Raw genomic sequence first — 23,539 nt, forward strand, 5'->3', positions numbered from 1 at the left:
GTATTGTTGCTGCTGAAAAAGAAACCAGGTGATCTCTCCAATACCTGCCAGTCCAAAACAAAGATCACTTTTAGTACAGAGCAGCAGCCCATCATCACTTTAAGAGACAGGGAGTATTTTCCTTTTTTTTATATTTAATCAGATCAGTAACCATATCTGTGTTTCACTTGCCCTTGCCCTAAATTGCATTATTTGTGAACAAATGTGCATATGGCAGAACAGCACTACTGCCATCCCTATATATGACCACTTTATCTCTTAATTATTTATCTGTTAATTAATGAGCAAAACCATCACTTAACAATATCACTCCTGAGCATCTCTCAAGTCTCCAGTCCTTCCTCAAAAGGATTTGGGAACCAGGAGTCCATTCCATTCAACAGCTTTTAAAAGGCCAAATGGTTAAAATCCTGTAGCCCTTCCAAAGCTCTCTGTAATGTTGTACAGTCCAGTGAATAAGAAGGGAGAAAGGAATCCTGACACTTAGAACAACGCCAGGAGGGAGATCCCAGCTATCACCAGAGCTTCGCCGCATCCTTCCCCCGGGCTGACGCTGCAGCAGGGACCTCCGGAGCACCCAGGACCCTCACCTCGGCACCTCCCGCGGGTGCCAGAACCCCCGGCCCCGCACGGTGCCAACAGCCGCCGGAGGATCCCGCCGGCCCCGAGCCCGAGCAGGGAGGCGGCGGCGAGAGCGGCCGCGCTGGGCCGGGGCCGGGGCCGATGCAGGCGGCCCCTCCCTGCTCCCCGCCCGGAGAAGCGGGGAAACCCGTCCGGCCGGTCTGGCGGCGGCTCCCAGGGAGCCGGGGCGGGCGCGGGGCCGGCGAGGCTCGGGAGGCGCTGACCGAGCGAGGGGGGACCCGCGGGCACAGGTGGGGCCGGGGGGCTCCCGCCCGGCGGGGGCTGCGGGGCGGGGGCTGCGGGCTGCGGGGTTTCGGGGCTGCGGGGCTCCGGGGCCGGTGCCGCCCGCAGCTGCGGGGCGGTGGCGCGGTGCATCCATCACCACCAGGTTCGCCCAGCGCCACCTCCGCAGGTGCCGCGCCCGGAGCGGGCCGGGGGTCGGGCAGGGCTGTGTGCCGGCCCGCCCCGCCGCACAGGACGGACCGGAGCTGACCCCGGGCGCACCCGGAACGCCTTCCCCTCCGTTCTCTCTCCTTCCCAGTCCCCCCCTGCTCGGAGCGGGGACCCCGACGCGTTGTTTTGGGAGGTTTAAAGCCCGGCGGGACAGCGCGTCCGGCAGCGCCGACCCGAACCCCGCGGGAATCAGCGTCCCCCTCGTTCCCACCCGCGGGATGTGCGGCCGGTGATCGTCGAACTCAGCGCAGAGTCTCTCCATTCTGGAAGTTTAAGGAAAGCGCAGGAGTTCGCTGGGAGGTGAGGTAAGGCACGGGGAGCCACCGCAGCTCGGCTGCCTCCGGTCTCCCCGAGCCCCCCGGGCACTGACGCGCTCTCGTGGCCTTGGGCTGGTTGCCCTGCTCCCGGCTTTCCCCCCCATATCTATAAATGATGAAAAGAGCCTTCAGGGCTGCCGGGTGATTACTCATCAGTCTGTGTTTATACAGCCATAAAAGCAGCAATAGGTTTCTGCATTAAGGAACACTAATTCTGCAACAGGAAATAGTGAAAAAGTTACTTGTGAGGTCAGTAACTTTCTTGGAAAACAAAAACAAAACATAAAAATCGGTGTCTTGATCCTGTTACCTCGTGCTTTTGTGCTTTGTGCCTATAGTTTAAATAGCATCCCTTCCTTGGAGTCGGGATGGAGCTGTGCTAAATGGAGCAGCTAATGGAGCATTTCACCGCTGGCTCGGGTGTCAGCAGCAGCGGTTTGAAACCGAAGAGGCCAAACTGCACAGGGAGCTCTGGCAGGGGATGGTGCTGGTAATGAGTAACAGTGCGGGGCGTTTGGTCTCCGGGCTGAGGGGTGTCTGGGTGCATGGCTGTGGAGAACCAGGGCCGCTGGGACTTGGGGTGGCCACCTGGCCCTTGAGCAGTCCCCATCTGTGTGGCTGCTGCTGGAGTCCCTGGATTTAACTCCCTGTAAGTGTCTGTGCTGGTTCAGGCTTCCTCACAGATTTCTGTTTGGGTGTGGGTTTTGGTTTGTCTTTCTCCTCAAAGCCTGGTTTAGAAGTCGAGTAGTATTTGGCCATTTTGAAGTTTTCCTTGCCAACTTCTGCACTGGTGCTCACCTTAGAGTGTGGTTGCTTTCGTAACTGTCCCAGGCCTGTGTTTGTCTCTGTGTTAACTTGTAGGTATCATAGAGATTATTTTCGGTAACTTCTAAACTGTTCTCACTTAATTCTGCCATATAAGACAGCGTGAATGTTCTGGACCTTTGCTTTGGAGTTTGGAATGGTGAATTCCAAAAACCACTTGCACTGAAGCTATTTTAAAATGAGCTGCAATTTATTTCCCTGCTCTGTTGTCGGTGTGGCTGTTGTTTGAGGGCCGAGTAATGACAGCGGCCTGAGCATGAAGCGTTGCCTGCTCTTAAACGTGGCAAGGGGGTCGGTTGGTGTCGTTTCAGATCTGAGGGGTTTTGATGCTCTTCCTCGGCGTGGGCTTTGTCAGGCTCTGTTAAATGAGATGCTTTGTGCAGCTGTAATTGAATGCAGGACTTTGGCCAGGAGCTTCTGAAACCCAACCCTGGCTCTGTCAGTGACTTACCCAATGGCCTTGGGCAAATCACTTAACCTCTCTGTTTCTGTGCTTGTCAGGGTGAAGGGCATGATTCTCATTCAAGACCGATTCCTAGCCCTGCTCAGCAGGTGCCGAGCTCTGTGACAGCACTGCTTTTTGGCAAGTTTACAGAATCCCTCTGGAATGTGTGCTGGGTTTTCCCCGCGTGTTCTGATATACACTTGAAATATGTTTTTCATTTGACAATTTGACAGTTGATGGTGATAGGAAAGACGTGCTCTAATGCCTTTACAAACAGGGTATGGGTGTTAATGTCTTTGAAATGTCTCCACCAACCTCAAGCCACAAGTTTGTCACAGAGCCTGGACAGTTTGACTTCTGAACCTTAGGGTAATAGGACAAATGGGCCCACACAAAGTCTGTTGCAGAAGCCAGATAGGCTGAACTTCTGAACTTTGGGGTAAAATGACACGTTCAAGGGGTAATATGTGGTAGATGGTTCGGAAAGGCTGTACCTTCCTGGTACCTCAGCCGATGGGGAAAGGAAGAGGGCAATATGCAGCCAGGAGTCTGGGATAAAAGGAGGCTGCACCCTACAAAACCGAGAGAGAGAAACCCCACAGGGGTGTGCCCCAGAGGACTCTCCCTTTATTTGAATAAAGTTGCAGGAATCCACTGTCTCCTTGGTGGACACTGGCTTTTCATAGTGATTCTTCCTCACAATGGACAATTTCAGCAAGTTCATGGGTGCTCTTGGGTACAAGGATGTGCAGGGAGATGTAGAACAAAGCAATAAAAGAAAAAAGGGAGTGAGGAGAAGCAGTGTAAGGAAAATAGGAAACAAATCAAGGAAAGAACCATTTGCTGAAGTGACTTTGTCCCTGAGAGGAAGGAGGGGAGCAGCATGGGAAGGTATGGAGAGCCAAGCAGAAATCTCTCTTTTTCTTCAGAAATTTTGCAAGGCAAATTAATTTCACGATTTTTCTAAAGAATATTTTTTTGTTATTGCATGCACACAAGGTGGAAGTCAGCCAAAAAACCATTTTCTACATTGTTTCATTGCAGATGGAGCCTGATTTCAAGCTGAACATGGGATTCTCTGTGAGAGGCTGGTGCCAGCATCTGTGATGCAGTCTGGGCTTCAGTCACACACTCCATTGGATAAAGGTCAGTTTAGGAAAATGGCTTCAGTGTCCATTGTAGATGCTGTCAGAAAAGGTGTATTCATGAATTGTTCAATCTTGGTAGCAGGAAGTAACCTTTGTTTTGTCCAGTTAAAAATATCTGCTGGTTTTGATGGTGAGGGTGATAGCTAGGAAAAAAACTCTCTATAAAGTTCCAAAAATCTTCTACTCCAAACAATGCAGTTTAAATGTGCACAAAAATAGTTCATTTTTTCCTCTACTAACCTCAAGATAGGTTGTTGTATAACATGGAACTTGAGAGCAAGGTAACACCCTCTAAGGGGCAGGTTGAAACCCCTTCAGAGTGTGCTGGAACCTGCAGCTTGAGCAAAGGTTACCAACTCTCTTATCTTCTGCAAAGATAGCTTACCTTGCCTTGGACTTTAAATGATGGAACCCTGCAGATCTGTTAATGAGAAATCCTAGGGCAGATAACGGGGAAATGATGATTTCATTTCTCCAATGGCCCGTCTTCAACCATTTTTGCGTAGCCTCAGGCAGCTGGACCTGTAGATTGCGGATCTCTCTTTCTCGGGGTGATTTTCTGTTAAATTCTTGGTGTCTAGTTAATCTCTTCCTTGTGTCAAATCCTGTTGGCTCATCTGGATAAATTAATTATATTGTAATGTCCTTCATACTTATTTTCATACAAGTTTTAATAAATAGCTACGCTGGGGAGTACAAAATAGCCTCTGCTTTTTATTTTTATTTTTATTTTTTTCCCCAAGATGGGACTTGAACATTTGTCAGCAGCACAAAACTGTACTCTCTCCTCTCTCCAGAGGGTTTCAGGGTCTTGGTGTCTCCACTTGCTTGAACGGGTCTGCAGTGTGTTCAGGGCAGGAACAGTCACCTCTCTGCAGCCAGGTTTGGCAAGAGCAGCTTTTTAAAGTAAGATTTTCAGAGCTTGGCAGTGCCAGGGTGTTACGGTTTTACCATGGTGTTTGCCTCCTGATGGTGCAGGTAATTGGGATCATTATGGCATCGGAGGAGGGACTGGGGTGGTTCCTTGCAAAGGAAAGATCTGTGGGTGTTGCAAGGTTGGCTGTGCACAATAGCAATTAAAAAGTCTCTTGGAGCTGGAATTAGTCCTTAACCCTCAGAGTTCGTACAGCCTCCAGAGCAGTTGTGAGTGCCTGTGTTAAGGTAGTATTGTCAGTCAAATAGAGACACTTTGTATTTAAAAATGGTGCGTGTAAAATGAGGGGCTGGGTGCACGGCAGCACTCGATGGTGCAGCCAGGCTGACTCACCTGGGACCTGTCACTTGCAGAACAGGATCCCCAAGGATTTCTCACGTTGCAGGGAGAGCTGGAATCTTTGGTGGTTCTGTTGTGTGGAGATCTCAGGTACGACATGTTGTGGTGTCCTGGGTTGTGTGAGTGCATGACTTGTCCTCGAGCATTTTATCTGCAGCCATACTGGAATCACTCCAATTTTAACCTTTTGGGGGTGATTCTGAGTCACCTCATGCTAGGCACGTGTTGGCAGGTTCCAGTGGGAACTGTTTCCAGGGTCACAGTGCAGGGAAGGTGTGTAGGGTCAGGAGCTGGGTTTGATTACCTTACGCTCTCGAGGCTCTGCTGGCTCAAAGTACGTACCTGAACTCCTGAGCTCACCTTTCTCCGGGGTATTCCAGGAGCTGGGCTTTACCTTTCTTGGGGTGCATGTGACAGCCAGTGTGTTTCAGAACAAACGACTGAGGGAAATCATCCCCTTCAAGATATAATTTTTGGGTGTCCAATTACTGTAAAGTAGTCATTCAGGGACATGACTGGAGCTGTTGTGTGTGAAATAGCTCTACAAACTCATCAACTTTAAGCGTGTAAATTTGCATGGCAATCTACCTGAAGCTCAGTAGTGTTTGGAGCGAAGGTTGTTTCCTTGGCCCGTTTGTGCTGATTCATGCTATTCTAATTGCTGTTTTCTTTTCCTCTCAAAATGTCATAAAGATTAGCTGGAAGGTTTGAGTTGTTCAGAAGCCCTTCTATCTGCCTGTCCAAGCACTTGTTACCTGTAACATTTCGTGTCTGCTTTGAGTAATCAGTGATCCAGTCTCACCTATTGGAAGCAAATCCAGTTTATGATTTGCCTGTTTCTCTGCAGCAGCTCTGGTTCCAGGGAGATGAGTTCCTGAATACATTTTTAGTGAAGGCCGATACTCTGCAAAAGCCTTTGGCTGGGATCCCTGAGGGACAGCAGAAACACAATACCCTGCTGTTGAAGGCCTTGGCTTCCAACCGTGCTTTGGGGGAGTTAAAAATAACTGTAGGAGCATTAACTGGTACCAGTTGGGTCATTATCAGGCTGGAGGGTGGATCATGACCCAAGAGTGGATCCTGGACTGTCTTTGCAATTCCAAACTTCAGGTTTCAAGTGCTGTTAGAGCCGTCCCTTAAACCTGTGCCCATGGATGAAGAATCATTCTGAAACCTCTCAGGGTATAAGCTGGGGTATGGACTCAAGCCCCTTGAATACAGGCCTCTGCTCTGGTGGAGCCATCCAAGTGCTCTGTGGGCTCTGATTTCTCCTTTGGTGCTGGGGTTGCCGCCCTGAGAGCGTCTGCTCGGTTGTTGCTCCCTACAGGGCTTTGTCTGTGTTCCCATTTTGGCTCTGGCTCTCTGTTACTGGTGAGGTGAGCAGTGTGAGACAGCTGAAGATGGCAGAATAATTACTGATCTCTCTTAGGGAAAATGTAATTAGGGTGATCATGCATCTGCCAGAAGGTCCTTGTGGGAGCCCCACCGCAGAGGTTGATGTTGGACGTGGCTTTCTAGCGCAGTTTTGGGAGTTTGTATTCAGCCCTTCCATAAGCAGGTTTTGTTTTGCAATGCTGGGTGCTTCTCCAGTAACACGTAGTAAAGAAATAAATCTTATATGTCTGAGGATCAGGCTTTGCACTTAAGTACTTTTTTTAATGCCAAGTTAAATCAGTGAAACATCTTGCTGTAGCTTTTTTGTCCTATTTTACCTTGAAACCTGAAGCAATTCAGAAGGATCTCTCTGAGTTACTTTTTGTACTGTTTGAGTTTGCTTTATGATTCTTGCTTAAAATACTGATGTTGTTGTGTTCTGAAAGAACAGTGCATGGCCAGGTTTGAGCAGCTGTTGAGCTTGGCACTGCCAGAGCGTGTGAGGTTGTGCAGAATATGGTGCCAAGGACAGGAACATGCAGGGTGTGAGCTGTGCACAGGCTGTGGTGGCCAGCAGGTGTGTAATGGTGAGGCTTGTGCATTTTAATCCTTTTGCTATACATGTCCCTTGTTCTAGATGGATTTTTTAACTTTCAGGGCACTTTGAGTGATCTGATTTGCAGGAAATCACCCCAGATTCTTGCAGGAGTGTCATGTGCAGTGACTTTCCAGAGAAGAATTTAGTGTAAGATTGATTTTGGTTATTTACTGCCTTGAAACAAATTCAGTAAATGGAGTTTTTACAAGGTTTAATTTATTCCAGATTATCTGGTGCTTGCCCTGAGGCAGGAGTAGACACAAAACCTGAGGGACTGAAGCACTGCGGAGTTTGTCCTTTGAGTAAATAAACTAGGTCAGGTATACTTAAACCTGTGCTTAATACTGTTTTGATCTCCTTTACCTCCCCACATATCCATACCGCTGTTGGATCAGCAGGATTTCCCAATTTAGGAGGCAGAGCTGGGAGCTGGGCACTGCTCCCCACCTGCCCAGGCAGTGTGAACTGATGCTTCCTCTAGACTGAAGTGGTTAATGTAAGGTTTTCTGATCTGAAACTGATCTGAAGCAGTATGAAACCCCTGTTGTCAAGTCAGGAACTAGAAAATGAGGACCATGCAGCCAAGAACCAGCTTTTCAAAGTGTTCTCTGAGTATTTTATCAGTGTTTAACAACTGTGTTGTTCTATCTCAGGCCCTCCATGAACTGTTTCCACAGTCCTCAGAATAGTGACCACATCAAAAATCAGTAGTGGGCTCCTCTCTTCTTGCCATGTTTGTTCCTCTTTAGTTTCTGCTGTGTGCTTCCTGCATCCAGGTGCTGCTGGGTGTGTGCTCCCGTCTTACCTGCTGCCTCAGGATTAGTTGGCATCTCTGCTGCTCCATGCTGTCAGTTCCTCCCATCTCCCCTTTCACATCATGATCGCTCCCCACCTTCCTCTGAACTTCTGACACGGCTCTGCCATCCCAGCCCTTTTCTTCTAGACTAGGTGTCAAGAAACTTAACTCTAAACCAATTTGTCAGGCTGTCACTGGAGGACTCCTTTGCCCTGGGTCCCACAGCAGTTCTCATCACTCTCCCGACTGTGGGAGCTTTTCTGCAGGCTCCCGGCCAGCCCCGGGCACCATTCCATTGCCTCCTGCAGAATGCTAATGGTGTGCCCGCAGCACAGAGCACTTGTGCTGCATGCAGGGTAACACTTAATGAGATCGCCTTTCTTAACGAGGTTTTCCAGTCGGCAGTTTAGTTCTTTGAGGAGGGAAAGTGACTACAGTTAATTTAACCTTACCCCAGCAGATCACTTCGCTGGCATCCGTTCCCAGTGTGTTCCCAGTGTGTTCCCAGTCAGCATCACAGGCTGCTGGTGGTGGCGTTGTACGAATTGCCATGCAGCCACGCATCTGTAATGCAAAGCAAAAGCAGCATGTTTTTGATATCTCATCTAACCCTTCGCATGACTAATTAGTTCATTAATCATTAAGCAGTTAATCAGTAAAGATTAATAGACTGACAGCTGAATCTCTGTGTGCCAGGGATATGAGCTTGTTTTGGTTGCTGTAGAGTGAGAGCCAATCAAAGATCTGACGGCATTTTGTGTTCTAGGGACTGTGCGTGTGAGGAACTTGTTTCCCCCAGCAGTCCCCATGAGAGGTGTTAGCAGGACAGAAAGAGCTAAAGAACCGAAAAGAGGAGAAATAAACCAAAATATCACAGTGAGGTATTCAGGGGCCTGAGTTGGAGCTTGAGATGTATTCCCTAACTCCAAGGCTATTTAGGAAAACATGATCTGTCACAGAAGTCTCAGGTTCCACACCTCTGTTGGTGACCTGCTGTCATACTTCTGGCTAATTCCATCAGGGAGAAGCCTCCAACAGCTTGGGTGGGTCTTGGGAGAAGTTGTGTGGATTCCTGTAAACTCAGCCTGGTGAGTTTGGTGTATTTTGTGGGCTGTCAGTCTGTGCTGGGCGGGCCCTGCAGCGCTGTGGCTTGGGAGCATGGCCTGCCTTGGGCTCCTGCCAGCAGCCTGTCACCGGAGCAGCACAGTCAGTGCTCATGGAATATTCATCTCACTCTTATAGGAGATATTAGGGAGGGGAGACGATTCAGCTTTGCAAAACCAGAGGCTGTGGGGGATGTCAGCAGGTTTGGTGCTGGCCCTGCTGGTTGCTGAGTTTGTTAGCAAAGGCAATGCCACGGTGGTGAGGCAGGTCGAGGGGCAAGCTGGGAAGCTGATGTGTAGTTCAGGATTAGGATCACACCCAGAGATGGCTGGAGATGTCCAGAGTCGAGGCACAGCAGAAGGGCACACGGGCATGGCCACAGCTCAGCTGGAGACCATCCCTCCTCTGATACAGCTCAGGGCTGAGCCAGAATGTCTCCATGCTGTCCTCGGGTGTTCGGACACCCAAGGTGTGGGATCTTTCAGTGACAAACACTGATGTTCAGCCCATGGGAAGAGAGAGGAAGCGAGGCTGATTTGGGTGAGGCTGGGCAGGCTGGAATGAAGGACCAGCTGTGTGACCCGAACCCTGGATGTCTGACCTGGTGCTCGGTGCCCGGCTCTGTGTCCCAACTGTGGCCAAGCAGAGCTCCAGCTCCTGTGGCTCCTCAGGCCATGCTGTAATGGCCACTGGGAGGCACGTGTTTGTGGGCTCCCCAATTCCTATGTCCTGTGTTGGGAGCACAGGGTGTTCCTGGGGCTGCAGCGTGTAATTACACGTAGCAGAACAATAATGAAGGGCTGGCTGGAACAAGAACTGCCCTCTGACTCTGGTCTGTGCTGGAAAACCGAGCCTGTGCCCTGTGCTGTTCTGGGCAAACTGGTTTCACATGTGGGGTTTGGTGACCAGCACCAGCAGAGTAAAATTAGAGATGTGGTTTCCAGCACTTGCTACGTGAGCTCTTTTCCCTAACTTGTCCAAAATGCTGGCAGGGTGCTAGCAGCATGATCTCGGAAAGGGATTCAGAGACCACCTTCGAGGAGGATTCCCAGCCCAACGATGAGGTGGTGCCGTACAGTGATGATGAAACAGAGGATGAGTTGGATGGTCGGCAGCCTGGGGCTGAACCGGGACTGAACCAAACCAGCAGGGATGCCGAGGAGAGCCGAGATCCTGGGAAAAAAGGTAACATCATGAACTTGATTTGGGGTGTACATGATCCTGGATGCAGAGGCTAAGCCTCAGGGAGTGATTGGACTTCTGTGCTTATTTGTCAGGTAGGGTTTGGAATGGCCTATCTGACTCTGGAAGAGTAATTGATGGCAATTCAGTTTAACAAATGTCAGAACGAAACTCAGCTTCATTCCAACCTGCAGCCCAGTTCTGTGCCACTGCTCCTTGCGTAATGAGCTGCATGGTGACCGCCTCTTAATTAAGGCAGGCCCTGGGTGTACACGGCCTGTGGTCTGGGAACTGTTCAGACAGACCTTCAGGTACTTGTTTACCCAATCCTCTGGAAACAGGCTCCAGCGCAAGCATTTTGCTGTGCTCAGTCAGTGTTTTCCCTGGATTTCTGCTTGTGCAGAGCAGATTTCCACCTCACTGCTAATTTTGTAGCCTCATGAGTTTCCTGAAAGGTAAAAAGTGAGTAGGAGGAGCTCAAAGGAACCAGCAGGTACAGGCTGTGGCTGCTGCCAGCGTAGCAACATCAGTGGGAGGAGCCTTTCTGGCATCCCTGTTCTGAACCTCTGCCCAAGAAACATCTGTAGCTCCCTTAAATTCCCTTTTCTCAGTGCTGCAACATGAGTATTTTCAATGTAACCAGAGCCTCTTTAATTTATACAGATTTCTTCCTGTTTGTGTGGGAACAGTTGATCACCTCTCGTTTCATAACCACCTGTTATGTGTTTTCATTTTACAAGCGCCTGTCACATGTTTAGTCTAAGGGGTTTTTTTATAATGAAATCCTTTAAAGTTGATGAATTACCAAAGCAGCTTGCCAAATATTAGGTGCTAGCACGACAGTTTAAGGTAGTTTTGAGGAGCTTCCTTCCTGCAGGTTTTACCTCAGACCTAATTTGCCAGTTTTCCATCATTTTTATCAACACTGCAATGTTTATGGAATGTGGTAAAGAAATGTTTATGCAGACTTTATGTTTTCTTTCATGCCCTGTCATTTTGACAAAATTTAGTAACTTTCTCAATTCATGCTTATAATCTTTTAACTTAAAACCTGGTTATTCAAGATAAATATTTCTCTATTTTCTTCTGGGCTTGTAACCAAGGTGCTGGAAATGAAAGTTGTGTAGTCACAGGAAAGGTCCAGATATGTCAGTCCAGAATTTACTCTATGGTGGGTGGAAAATAAAAAGTCTTTGCACTTGGATTTGGGTTTTGAAGTGTTAGTCACAGCCGTGCCAGGCCCCACGCCTCTGCTGCTGGGAGTTTCACCCCATCCATGGGTGAAGAGGATCCCGTGAAACCAGGAAGAGCACCCATTAAGGACAATCACTGTGGGCTGGAGGAAAGGGGGAGATGCTTGGCCGATGAGTCAGGAAAGCTGCATTTCAAAATCCTGCCTGCATCATCCTTCCCAGGCAGGCAGAGCTCCTGGGAGCCGGCTTTGAAACGTGGGGAATGAGATCTCTGGATGTGGGCAGGGCCCGAGTGTGGCTGTGGGTAGCAGGGTGTCTGTGCTGCAGGCTTGAGGGAATGGGAGCTGAAGGATCTGGGAGGGAAAGGAGTGGCCTGTGAAAGAGCGGGCACAGAAAATTACATGATGGATGCAGTTCCTGTTCCTGGGTTTTCTCACAATCAAACAAAACTGGTGGCTGAAGAAATAAAAGGAGCACTACAGATTTGTACTTTTTTATGGGTGTGAATGAAAACCATGGCACAGCGTGGTTAAATCAAATAAAAAGGTGAACTGAGCTCTTCGTTTCCAGAAAGACAGACATCCGGGTTGGAGTGCTTAGCGCTTAGCTGGTGTCACAGAAGCAAACCAAAGGAGGGGAGAGAAGGGAATTCAGCGTGAATAAATGTTACTCTGCAGGTTTCCCACAGAACTTTCATATGTTAAGCAATGCTTCTTCCTACCTCTGAATATACTTGAGTTGCTAATAAAGACAAACAGCCCGGAAATGTCTTGAAAAGCTTTTCTTAGGGATATGTAAGCAGGTACCAGCCTTGCTTCAGTTGGAAGTACCTTTAAAAGATGGAATTGAGAGAAAACCTGAAAGTGGCAGATTTGTTCCCTCATGTTTATAACAGTTTTTGACCCCTTTTGTCCCTTCCAGACTGCAGCTGGCAAGTTAAAGCAAACGATCAGCGCTTCTATGACCAGCCGGGCTTCAAGAGAACAATCTTCCTGTGCTTCAAGAAAAGCAAATACGCGGTAAATTGTCTTATCTCAATGAGGTGCTAATTGTCGGGTGAATGTTTCCTTAATCCCCGTAAGATCTTTGGAACGGCTGGTGAGTGGTGTAAAAGCCACCGTTCACAATTCCTCAGTGTTTCCAGCAGAGGTGGGGGGGAGAATAACTGGGTTGGGGTTTTGGAATGGAAAATCAAGGTATAAAGAGACGTATTTAAGGTGAGATGGAGAATTAGGATCTTAAAAATATGCACTGTACATTTGTGTTGGAAGGAGAAGCTCTGCTGTGTGACTTATGTTTGGATTTCTCCCACAGGGAAATGCAATTAAGACATACAAGTACAACCCCATCACTTTTTTACCTCTGAATCTGTTTGAACAGTTTAAGAGAGCAGCCAACTTCTATTTCCTTGTTCTTCTCATATTGCAGGTAAGCAAGATGGAGAATACTCACTGTGAAGGGAATTTGAGCTCAATAATATTTATGACACAATTCAGTGCTGTCCTGTCAGGGAATTGAGGGGCACTGTCTGAACTGCTGCAGAGATCAAACCCATCATAACAGAAACCTGCAACAAATATGGATTAGCTGGGATGAGCTATGGCAGAGTTCTGGGATGAGCAAGTTGCATAGTATTAGAATGAACTCGTTATAGAGCTCATGAATTTCATGAGGAAAAGATGTTTCTTGAGTTCATGTCATAAATCAGAAACACCAACGTAATATATGAGCCAGTGCAATTGTTAAAGGGAAGCTGATTCCAAGGTAGGGTAACAGCCAAACTCTTCCCACAGAATTTTGTTCATATTCACAACCTGACGTAAAATTCTCTCTGATATGTTGTTTTTTTTCTCTAGTCAGATCACTTTGAAATATCCCTGAATTAAGTTTGATTGATGATCCTGTACTGAACTGATTTTATTGGTCTTTTGTAGTCGATTCCCCAAATAACTACCTTGTCGTGGTACACAACACTGGTGCCCTTGCTCTTGGTGCTGGGAATAACTGCAGTCAAAGACCTGGCAGATGACATTGTAAGAACCATGTTCTGTTAATATAAAAAGCAAAACCCACCCAGTGTAGCTCATTTCTCCTGACACAGAGCAGGGAGTACATTCTTTGCTCCGGTTTCAGGCTCGTCACAGGATGGACAATGAGGTCAATAACAGGAAATGTGATGTCATCAAGGATGGAAGGTTTGTGTGTTCCCCCCTGAGCTCTGTAAGTGATGATCGTTGCCCTGTTGCTAAGCTTTGTCACAGCTCTGAAGCTGTAGATGATAGGAAAGGTTCAGCTCTGTTCTCCACTGCCTACCTGAAAATCTAACTGAAGCTGGAAGAGAATTGCTTAAAGGAGTAATTTAAAGTTACTTCTCTGGCACTAAATCTGTGCTAAGAGCAACTTCTTTGGAGAGAAGGACAGGAATTCATAACTAGGTGAAGTGGGAAGAGAAGAGGTAGGTTGACTCCTGAGCTGTACACCCTCAACTAAATTGCAGTTTCCCAAAAGCAAACCTACAGCATACCAAGAAGCCAGTTTTTTTCTCCTAAGGGAAGTTTGGTATTTTAAGGTTTATAGAGTGCATAGTGTTCTAGATCAAAGAGTAATAATTATTAAACTATCTTGATATTAGGTTCAAAACCACAAAATGGAAAGATATTAAAGTTGGTGATATCATTCGTCTGAAGAAAAATACTTTCGTTCCTGTAAGTGCTTCAGATATATTTGTTTTATGTTTATAGAGACTTCTGTAGGAATCTTGACCTGGTTTTCTTTGATGTCTATTTATTTGTTTTCTAGGCTGATATTTTGCTGCTGTCCAGCTCAGAACCAAACAGTCTGTGCTACGTGGAGACAGCTGAACTGGATGGGTAAGGTTCTACTTAAGCATGTCTTGGAGTTAATTTGGGCTGACTAGGAAAAGAGCAAGGATTGTGTACGTCAGAGTCTGCTTGTTAAGCCACACCTGGGGAACTGTATTCAGCTCCTGATTCCCACAATTCAAGAATCATTAAAAATTGTCCACTGGAGTGCTACAGACACATCAAAACTGTTGGAGAATGTGACATAGGAAGAAAGGGGGAAGGACATGGATTTATTTTTCACTTTAGTATAGGTTGTCCAGAGAAGTAGTGGTACCTTAGGTTAATTGTTTTTAAACTTCTCTCCTGTATCCATGGTTTTAATAAAATCACCTTTTTATCCTTTCTTCTTAGTGAGACTAACTTAAAATTCAAAATGGCCCTAGAGGTGACACACAGACACCTTCAGGAAGAAAGTGCCTTGGCAGACTTTGATGGTTGGTACAGTTCTACACCTAACGCTCTTAAAACATAGCTCAAATTGTTTGCAAGTCAATAAAAGTAAAGCTACTTCTATAGTGGGTACAAATCAATGCATTTGGATTTAACTTGTACATTAAACACATTCTCCTTTAAATTTTCTAGGTCTGGTTGAATGTGAAGAACCCAATAACCGGCTGGATAAGTTTACAGGAACATTATCCTGGAGAGACTCAAATTATTCCCTTGATGCTGACAAGATTTTGTTGCGTGGCTGTAAGATCAGGAATACGGACTTCTGCCATGGAATGGTCATATTTGCAGGTATGTAATATTTCTGCACTAAAAGCACACCTGTAGAGTGAAAAAGAATCTTCATCCTATAGACATCAACTGTATTTCATGTCCCACTTCAGTAAAACTGTAATACCGACGTGTTTGCTTATTCTATCTTTCCCTTTTTTAAATTTTTCACTCTTTATTTTTAGGTGCTGACACAAAAATAATGAAAAATAGTGGAAAGACAAGATTTAAAAGGACAAAAATTGACTCCCTTATGAACTACATGGTTTATACTGTAAGCCTTTTTGTTTAAAATTCACATTTTAAGTGAAGAGCGAATGAAAAGTTAGGCAGCTTCTTCCTGTGTGTGTGTGATAAATATGTTTCAACATGTTCTGGCCTGCTGAGCTGGGATGGAGTAGGAGGAAATCTAAAAGGTGCCTTTGTGGGAAAGGTTTGCTTCATTTCTCCTCACAAATACCTGTCATATTCCATTTGGAACATGGGGATTGGGATTTAAGTCAAGCAAATGTTTCTGAAGTGTGAGAGGCCTCTCTGTGCCCTGTAGATCATCGTGGTCCTTATCCTTCTGTCGGCTGGGCTGGCCATCGGACACACCTACTGGGAGCAGCAGATTGGAAACTCCTCCTGGTACCTCTACGACGCACAGGACTTAAGCCCTGCCTACCGGGGCTTCCTCAACTTCTGGGGATACATCATTGTCCTCAACACCATGGTTCCCATTTCCCTCTATGTCAGGTAGGGCAATACCTGAGGAGGTGTCATTATGTGGAACTGTGAGCTGCAGCTGGGAGTGAGAACATTCCTCCTCTTTCATTTAGTGTGGAAGTGATTCGCTTTGGCCAAAGCTATTTCATCAACTGGGACCTGCAGATGTACTACGCTGAGAAGGACACGGCTGCCAAGGCCAGGACCACCACGCTGAATGAGCAGCTGGGGCAGATCCAGTACATCTTCTCTGACAAGACTGGAACCCTTACACAGAACATCATGACCTTTAAAAAGTGTTGCATAAATGGGCAAAGATACGGTAAGTCTGTGCAAAGCCTGTGCAAAGAAGGAGGAGGAGAAATTTTAATGCCTGTCGGAGATCAGGTGCATACAAGTTCTCTTAGTTCCAACTGAACTTCCGCAATTCAGACCTGGCACATAGGGTTGAATTGTTGGGGTTTTCCCACTTACAAAGTGGAAATTGAGGAACTTTAGTGGGAACTTCCCAGTTTTCAGAAAAACTGAAAATCAGTAATTTGCACAATTTTTGGTGCAAATTATTTTATTATTTATTTATTTTTATTATTTATTTAATATTTATTTATTATTATTTTTTACTTTCATTAGAAATGCTTTGGGGACAAAGTCTAGAAACAGACAAGGAGATTTTAGTAAGAGCAGCAGTTTGTCCTTTTCCTTTCCTTCCAGTCCTAGGTCCATACATGTTCTAGATACGTTTTACTTTGTGGTGAAAGCTTTGTTGTGCCTGGTCCCCCTGACTGTGGGTGCTTGCCTTGCAGGAGACTGCCGGGATGCAGCGGGGCAGCTCCAGAGCCACCCCGAGGTAAGTTCATCCGAGCCACCGCTGCATCCCAGTCTGTGGAATGGGAACATTCCCTTGCCAAGGTGCGGAGAGATGCAAGTGGGAACAAAGCAATGGCACCTATGGTAACTCTAACTCTCTCCCCCTGTTTTCTAAGCAGCAAGTAGATTTCAGCTGGAATGTGTACGCAGATGGAAAGTTCTTGTTCTATGATCACTATCTGATAGAGCAAATAAAGTCTGGAAAGGAGCCAGAAATCCAGAAGTTCTTTTTTCTGCTTGCTATTTGTCACACAGTCATGGCTGACACTTCTGATGGTGAGTATTGTTTTCCCTGTGTAGCAGGAAACAGTAATTCAAAACCAGTTCCACAAGGGAGAGATCCACAACTAATGCTGATCCCATAAGGGAGGAGTGTTAGGCTGCCCTTTTAAATGAAACAAAACTAAATGCAGAGGTAATCAGCTATTGAATTCATGGATATGAAACAGAGGGTTGGAAGATTCGATTAAAACACGGAATATTAATATTGCTTTACTCCCATCTTTGTAAAATCTCTGTGAAACCAACAGTGTCCTGTCCTTTCTTGCTCCTAATGTTTTTGGGGTTGTTTCCACTCGTTGCATTGGTGTCTCTGGCCAAGGATTTGTCTTTTGGATCTTCTTTTGAAAATATTTAAATGACTGGACTAAGAAATTAAGATATTGAGGCAGAAAACGCGGAGTTTTTGCTTTAATCCGTGGAGGGAAGCAGGCTGAGGACTGATCCCATTTGGGAAGTACATGTAACAGAATGGGGGGGTCCATGGTCCCTGTTCTTTGTGTGCACTGCTGTCGGGTGCTGCAGCAGTGTCCAGCTGTTTCCTCAGGTGTGTCCTGGCTGCAATCCTACAGGTCAGCTCAATTACCAGGCAGCTTCCCCGGACGAGGGGGCCCTGGTGACGGCCGCCCGGAACTTCGGGTACGTTTTCCTCTCCCGAACACAGAACACCATCACGATAAGTGAGATGGGGGTCAAGAGGACCTACGATGTCCTGGCCATACTGGATTTCAACAGCGACAGGAAGCGGATGTCTGTCATTGGTAAGCTGATTGCCACCAGCCTGCATGGAGAAAGTCACTTGTATTTCAGGGGTGAAAAGGGACGTGCAAGGGAAGCTGGAGTCAAGAACTAACAGCTGTGTGACAGTCCTGGGACGCACTTGAGTCCACTGAAGAAGAAATGCCATCTCGTACTTTTGGTACTTGGCAGTTGGCTGAAAAATCCAATCTGAAATTACTCCTTTATGTAAGTGTGCCACCTCTGCTGTTTCCCTCCACAGTAAGAGAATCTGGTGGCAATATCAGGCTGTATTGCAAAGGGGCTGATACGGTGATTTACGAGAGGCTGCACCCCAGGAATCCAAAGAGAGAAGCCACAGAAGAAGCACTTGATGTATGTTTGTATTTTGTATGCTGTTTTTAAAACAAAAATGTTTTATTTCTGACAATAGTGTTATTAATTTCCTTTTCCTAAGCTATTAACACAAATGAAAACCTGCAGTTGGTTCTGAAAGTTGGACTTGTTCTGTCACACTTGTCAAATGCTCATGCTCTTACTCTCATGTTTGGATTGCAAATGAAGAGTTTTCTTTTGTGGGTATGTGTGGTTTTAATGATTTTTCAGGTCTTTGCAAATGAAACTCTCAGGACACTCTGCCTGTGCTATAGAGACATAAGCCAGGATGAATTTGAAGTGTGGAATAAAAAGTTTGTGGAGGCCAGTTTAGCTACAAGTCACCGAGATGAAGCTCTGGACAAAGTGTATGAGGAAATAGAAAAAAACTTGATTGTAAGGAGCTGTACATTTTTAGTACATTTCAATTCTTATATTGAAAGAAACATATTTCAATGCTACTAACCACCTGTATTTCAAATCCCTTCCAGCTGCTTGGTGCAACGGCTATTGAAGACAAACTACAGGATGGAGTTCCAGAAACTATCTCCAGACTCTCCAAAGCAGACATTAAAATCTGGGTGCTTACTGGTGACAAAAAAGGTGGGGTTGCTTACAGCCAAACAGCTAAAAACAGGATTTTTTTTCATGTTCGTCTACACTGTGGTATTGAAAGGGTATTCTCATACTGAAATGTAAATTGAAAATTACTTAAGAGCACTTGAGGTGCTTCTAGCTGCTCCCAACAATTACTTGTGACAGAACTTTCAGTAAATACCTTCTTCTCTTAATTTTTTTTGTAGAAACTGCTGAAAATATTGGATTTTCTTGTGAACTCTTAACAGAGGAAACAGCCATCTGCTATGGAGAAGAGACCAGGCAAGTGAAAACACAGAGGAGTTCATTTTCAGGATTTTCAGTCTGGGACTGACCTAGCTTAAAGTTTATCTTTGACTTTTCTGTAATAGTTTCCCCCTCTCTTCCAGTGCTCTCCTTCAAACGAGGCTGGAAAACCAGAGGAACAGGGCTGGATCCAGTCCACATTCCTCTCTCAGAATGAACGAGCCCTTCTTCCAGGGCAGCAGAGATCGGGCTCTGATCATCACTGGCTCCTGGCTGGTATGTACAAAGGCTGTTCTCCTGAGTGTTTGAGATTTTGGGGCACCACCAGGATACAGTGTCCCTCACTGAGGACTCTGTTCCATTGTCTGCACGAGCAGTTCATTAAAATGCCAGAAATGGATGCTGGGAGCATAATGACCTCAGGTGTGTTGTTAGGCAGTGCCTGGAGTAGGACTGGAAATGGTGCAGAAGGGAACATAGTAAGTTTTTTTTTCCCCCACAGAATGAAATCCTGCTGGAGAAGAAAAAGAAGAAAAAGAAACTTAAACTGAAATTCCCCAGAACAGCAGAAGAGAAGAAAAAGCAAACTGAGAAAAGGAGAAGGGCAGAGGCCTACAAGGAGCAGCAGCAGAAGAACTTTGTGGATCTGGCCTGTGAGTGCAGGGCTGTGATCTGCTGCCGCGTGACGCCCAAGCAGAAGGCCATGGTGGTGGAACTGGTGAAGAAGTACAAGAAGGCCATCACCCTGGCCATCGGGGACGGGGCCAATGACGTGAACATGATCAAAAGTAAGGCAGCTATGGAGCTCTCTCGCTAGGACAGATCTCCTCTGGCCTGCTCCTGCGGTCTCTCCACTGTCCCTCTCTGTCAGAAGACTCTTCCATCTGCTTTGCTGCCATGGGGCTTTTAGCTTCTGTGCCTGTTTCCCTTTCTGAGGAAGAACTTTAGGAAATGGTTAGTGGTTTTTCTGATCTATTTTATTTTTTTCCGTAGACATTCCCTGAGCGGGGACTCAAATCCTGTCTGTTCTCATGCTGTGCATTACAGAAGTGTAATATAAAGACCAAAGCAGTGGCTTGGCTGCCCCTTGCCTGGTGGCATTATCCATCCTGGATGGTACCTGCTACTCTTTGAACAGCTTCCCAAGAGATCCCAGTGAGAAAAAACCATCTGGGATAGGGTTTATGTCCTGAGGGTGTTTGTAAACTGCCTGGCCAGTTTGTTTAGGACTTTACTTACTCTGTCTCACCGCTTGGTTCTCCTTTGGTCGAATTTCCCAGGTGCATTCTGACAGAACAAGCACTGAGAGAGAATCCAGGTGACATAGAGATGTGGCCCCAGTCATGTTCCTGTCCCTTTGTCCAACCTAGTGTGTGGTGTTTGTCTCCTTCACCCAGCTGCCCACATTGGAGTTGGGATCAGTGGCCAGGAGGGGATGCAGGCTGTCATGTCCAGTGACTACTCCTTCGGACAGTTCCGCTACCTCCAGCGGCTGCTGCTGGTCCATGGGCGCTGGTCGTACATCAGGATGTGCAAGTTTCTGAGATACTTCTTCTACAAAAACTTTGCTTTCACACTAGTCCACATCTGGTACTCGTTCTTCAATGGCTTCTCTGCCCAGGTAGGAAGGTGTGCTTGTGTGGGATAGCAACAAGCAGATGCTTTTGTCACTGTGGAACAGCAAAGGCTTAACCTGCAAAGTGTCAGGAACGTGAAGTTGTCACCAGTGATTTCTGCAGGAGGATGTGATGAGCACTGAGCGAGTTAGTTACAAGCAGTTGGGTTTGATTCCAGAGCACTAGAGTCAGGATTGTGGTTGTATGGGGAGGAAGGTTTGGAAGGAGTGGGGCAACTTCTCACAGACTAAAGAGTTTCAGCAGAGCCTTGAGCCAAGGTGCTGCTGCCTTTGGGTGAACACCAAGACAGGGAACTTAGAGCTGTAGTAGAGCACATGTGAGTTTTCTCAGGAACTGGAGGGGAAGGATGTAATAAAATGAAATCACCAAGTCCTGCAATTCTCCCTCTGTTGCAGACAGCCTATGAGGACTGGTTCATCACGCTGTACAACGTGCTGTATTCCAGTCTCCCGGTCCTGCTTGTCGGCTTGCTCGACCAGGTATCCCCACGTTGTTAAAACAGATGAATCCAAAGGCATCTACCACCAGGTCTTTAAATTACACTGGTTGCCTTGTCCATGAAACAAGAGGGGCTTGGTTTTGTGGCTTTTAAGAATGCTTTCCTTTTGCGCTACTCTGTGCACATCACTGCTATTGGAAAGAGAAAGGGATCTGCCATTCCCGTTGGGACACTGTAGTTCAGCTTCTCACTCTTCAAAGCTCATGTTGAGAATAACAATTCACAACAACTTCCTTTTGCTTTTTCCTCTTTATTAAGGACGTGAGCGACAAACTGAGCCTTCGGTTCCCCAGACTTTATGTTTTGGGCCAGAGAGATTTACTTTTCAACTACAAGAAGTTCTTTTTAAGTTTGCTCCATGGAGCTGTAACTTCACTGATCATCTTCTTCATCCCATACGGAGCCTACCTTAAATCTATGGGGAAAGATGGAGAAGCCCCTGCAGATTATCAGTCCTTTGCTGTCACAGCAGCATCCTCTCTGATATTTGTCGTCAATTTTCAGGCAAGTAAGCTTGGTTTCCTGAGCTATGGTGCTCTGAGAACACTTTCTGCTCACTGCTCTAAATTTCTCTGCTATAAAGGTAACAACATGCAAAAAGTAGTTGACATTATTTGGAATTAATGAACTCATTTGGCATTTTTGTTTGCTTTTAGATTGGCCTGGATACATCTTACTGGACTTTTGTTAATGCTTTTTCAGTATTTGGGAGTATTGCACTTTACTTTGGGATCACATTTGACTTTCACAGTGCTGGAATCCACGTTCTCTTCCCTTCTGGCTTTCAGTTCACAGGTCAGTCCTGGTGGTTTGTGGTTCTCAGTCCTGTCTCATGTAGCTTTGTCATAAACTTTTATGTTTAAGACATATAACTTTTGCTCCTTTTATTCCCAGGAACTGCTCCGAATGCTCTGCGACAGCCATACCTTTGGCTTACCATGATTTTATCCATTGCTATTTGCTTACTGCCTGTAGTGGCACAGCGCTTCTTATCCATGACAATCTGGCCTTTGGAGAGCGATAAAGTGAGTGAAATCTGTGTCATTTGGATGAATGGGGCAGGTGCTTATTTACAGGGGCTGGTGTCAGTGCTAAGGTGTAGGCTAGTGGAAGGTATCCCTGCCCGTGGCAGTGGTGGGACGAGATGGGCTTTAAGGTCCCCTCCAATCCAAGCCATTCTGGGATTTTATGATAATGTTAGAGACAAGTAAGTGATGGTGGGAGAGCGACACAAGCCTGGCTTGGGTCCTGTGGGTGGAGGAGTGGCGCAGGGCTGGCCAGAGCTCAGTGGGGACTGTTTCCTTGTGTGCCTGGCTGAGACCCAGTGACCCCACCGAGACCCCGTGAGGCTGCTGAGGGCCCCAGTTTGGGTTTAATTTAGGCTGGGCTGGAGGGCCAGGGTTACATGTCAAGAGTGTAGGGGATAGGTTTGTTTGGCTGTTTCTGCTCTGCTTTAGCCAGCGCGCAGCACACAGGTATGAAAACAGGTCAAGCTGTGGTGATGTTGTCCTAATGCATGACCCGATGTGTGATTGCGTGCGTGCAGATCCAGAGGAACCGTCGCAAGTACCTGCTGGAAGAGCTGCAGTGGAAGCGGCGGCAGAGCGCGTTCCGCCGCGGGGTCTCCGCCCGCCGCTCCGCCTACGCCTTCTCCCACCAGCGCGGCTACGCCGACCTGATCGCCTCGGGGCGCAGCATCCGCAAGCGGCGCGCCCCGCTGGACGCCGTGCTGGCCCGCAGCGGCACGGGCTCCGAGGACACGCGGGAGACAAGCTGATGGACTGCCTGGTGGGGAGGAGCTGTTCGTCCCAGCGATTGCACAAAACTGTTCTAAACAAACTCAGGATCTTCTTTAACCACGTGGCATAAGGATGTGAAGATTTTTATGTTTTATCACAGAAGTTTCTGGGTTAGGACCTGGGAACACAGAAAGGCCAAGAAGTTCTCCATGGAGCTACCGATCCTTGTGTGACTGCTCTGTGTGACAGTGAAGGATACATGTGCTGGGAATGGAAACCCAGTAGTGTCACTTTTTAGTGATACCTGGAATTGCAGACTTTTCACTTTTTAATACTATGTTGGTATAAAACTGCATCTACATTTCATATTTGTCTCTGAAAGCAATTTCCCTTGTGTGCTCCATTTCATTAACTTCTCAGACAGGATGGCACATGGGGTGCTCAGCCCCGGAGAGGGCCCTGGATGCTCCCATCCGAGCTGTCACAGCTGAGCTGAGATCTCTGGCAATAAACTCCAGCCAGTGTCAGATTATATTAGGAATCAGGATAGATCTGAGCTCTGGAAGCTGCCCCTGGAGCTGGCATAAGGTATTCATTTCAGTTCTGGGTAGAGTCAGTGATGGATAACTAGAAATCAGTCACTTTCATTGGAATGTATTTCACTTGCTGGTGCCTCAATTCTTACAGTGTAAAAAGTGTTTTTATGAGTCTCTTTACATTTGCACATTCTTTACTCAAGTTGAGGTGTCTGAGTGTTTCACTTTTATCTACTTCCCCCTCCCGAACTAAAGCTAATTATTGAAATGGTTTTATAGTAAAAATCATGACCTACAGCTCTCGTTCAATGGAATGTACATTTCAAAAGTGTAATGCTAATAAATATCCTAAAGTCTACGGCTTCCCTTGCAGTGAGTCCGGGGGTTAAACTCGACCGCGCCGGC

At 46.7% G+C, this 23,539-nt stretch overlaps 1 protein-coding gene and 1 long non-coding RNA gene across 10 annotated transcripts in view; one reads left to right on the forward strand and one right to left on the reverse strand.

Annotated features, from left to right (window-relative positions):
* The window catches only part of LOC125319841, a 48,772-nt gene that overhangs the window by 13,767 nt on the left and 11,466 nt on the right, over positions 1–23,539 (reverse strand). For all 4 annotated transcript variants that reach the window (XR_007200911.1, XR_007200913.1, XR_007200912.1 and 1 more), the window contains exon 4: positions 8,303–8,414. This is a non-coding gene — a long non-coding RNA (uncharacterized LOC125319841). The remainder of the gene's footprint in view (positions 1–8,302; positions 8,415–23,539) is intronic.
* ATP8B1 (ATPase phospholipid transporting 8B1) lies at positions 507–23,492 on the forward strand. 6 transcript variants are annotated; one of them, XM_048291511.1, is made up of 32 exons: positions 507–872; positions 1,163–1,379; positions 1,563–1,640; positions 1,730–1,881; positions 3,706–3,807; positions 9,947–10,139; positions 12,251–12,348; positions 12,644–12,757; positions 13,264–13,362; positions 13,463–13,524; positions 13,962–14,034; positions 14,129–14,199; positions 14,545–14,627; positions 14,776–14,934; positions 15,099–15,187; positions 15,461–15,651; positions 15,735–15,943; positions 16,425–16,468; positions 16,605–16,764; positions 17,340–17,528; positions 17,768–17,880; positions 18,112–18,276; positions 18,372–18,483; positions 18,684–18,759; positions 18,867–18,999; positions 19,226–19,511; positions 20,121–20,344; positions 20,756–20,839; positions 21,118–21,363; positions 21,516–21,654; positions 21,754–21,884; positions 22,406–23,492. In XM_048291511.1, the coding sequence occupies exons 6-32, from the start codon at positions 9,959–9,961 to the stop codon at positions 22,634–22,636; spliced, it is 3,762 nt and encodes a 1,253-aa protein (XP_048147468.1). In that variant the 5' UTR covers positions 507–872; positions 1,163–1,379; positions 1,563–1,640; positions 1,730–1,881; positions 3,706–3,807; positions 9,947–9,958; the 3' UTR covers positions 22,637–23,492. The 6 variants fall into 6 exon arrangements, with proteins under 6 accessions (XP_048147468.1, XP_048147469.1, XP_048147471.1 ...); XM_048291512.1 differs by having other exon boundaries at positions 1,163–1,374; XM_048291514.1 differs by lacking the exon at positions 1,563–1,640.

Source organism: Corvus hawaiiensis, chromosome Z, assembly GCF_020740725.1.
Source record: "Corvus hawaiiensis isolate bCorHaw1 chromosome Z, bCorHaw1.pri.cur, whole genome shotgun sequence".
NCBI lineage: Eukaryota > Metazoa > Chordata > Aves > Passeriformes > Corvidae > Corvus > Corvus hawaiiensis.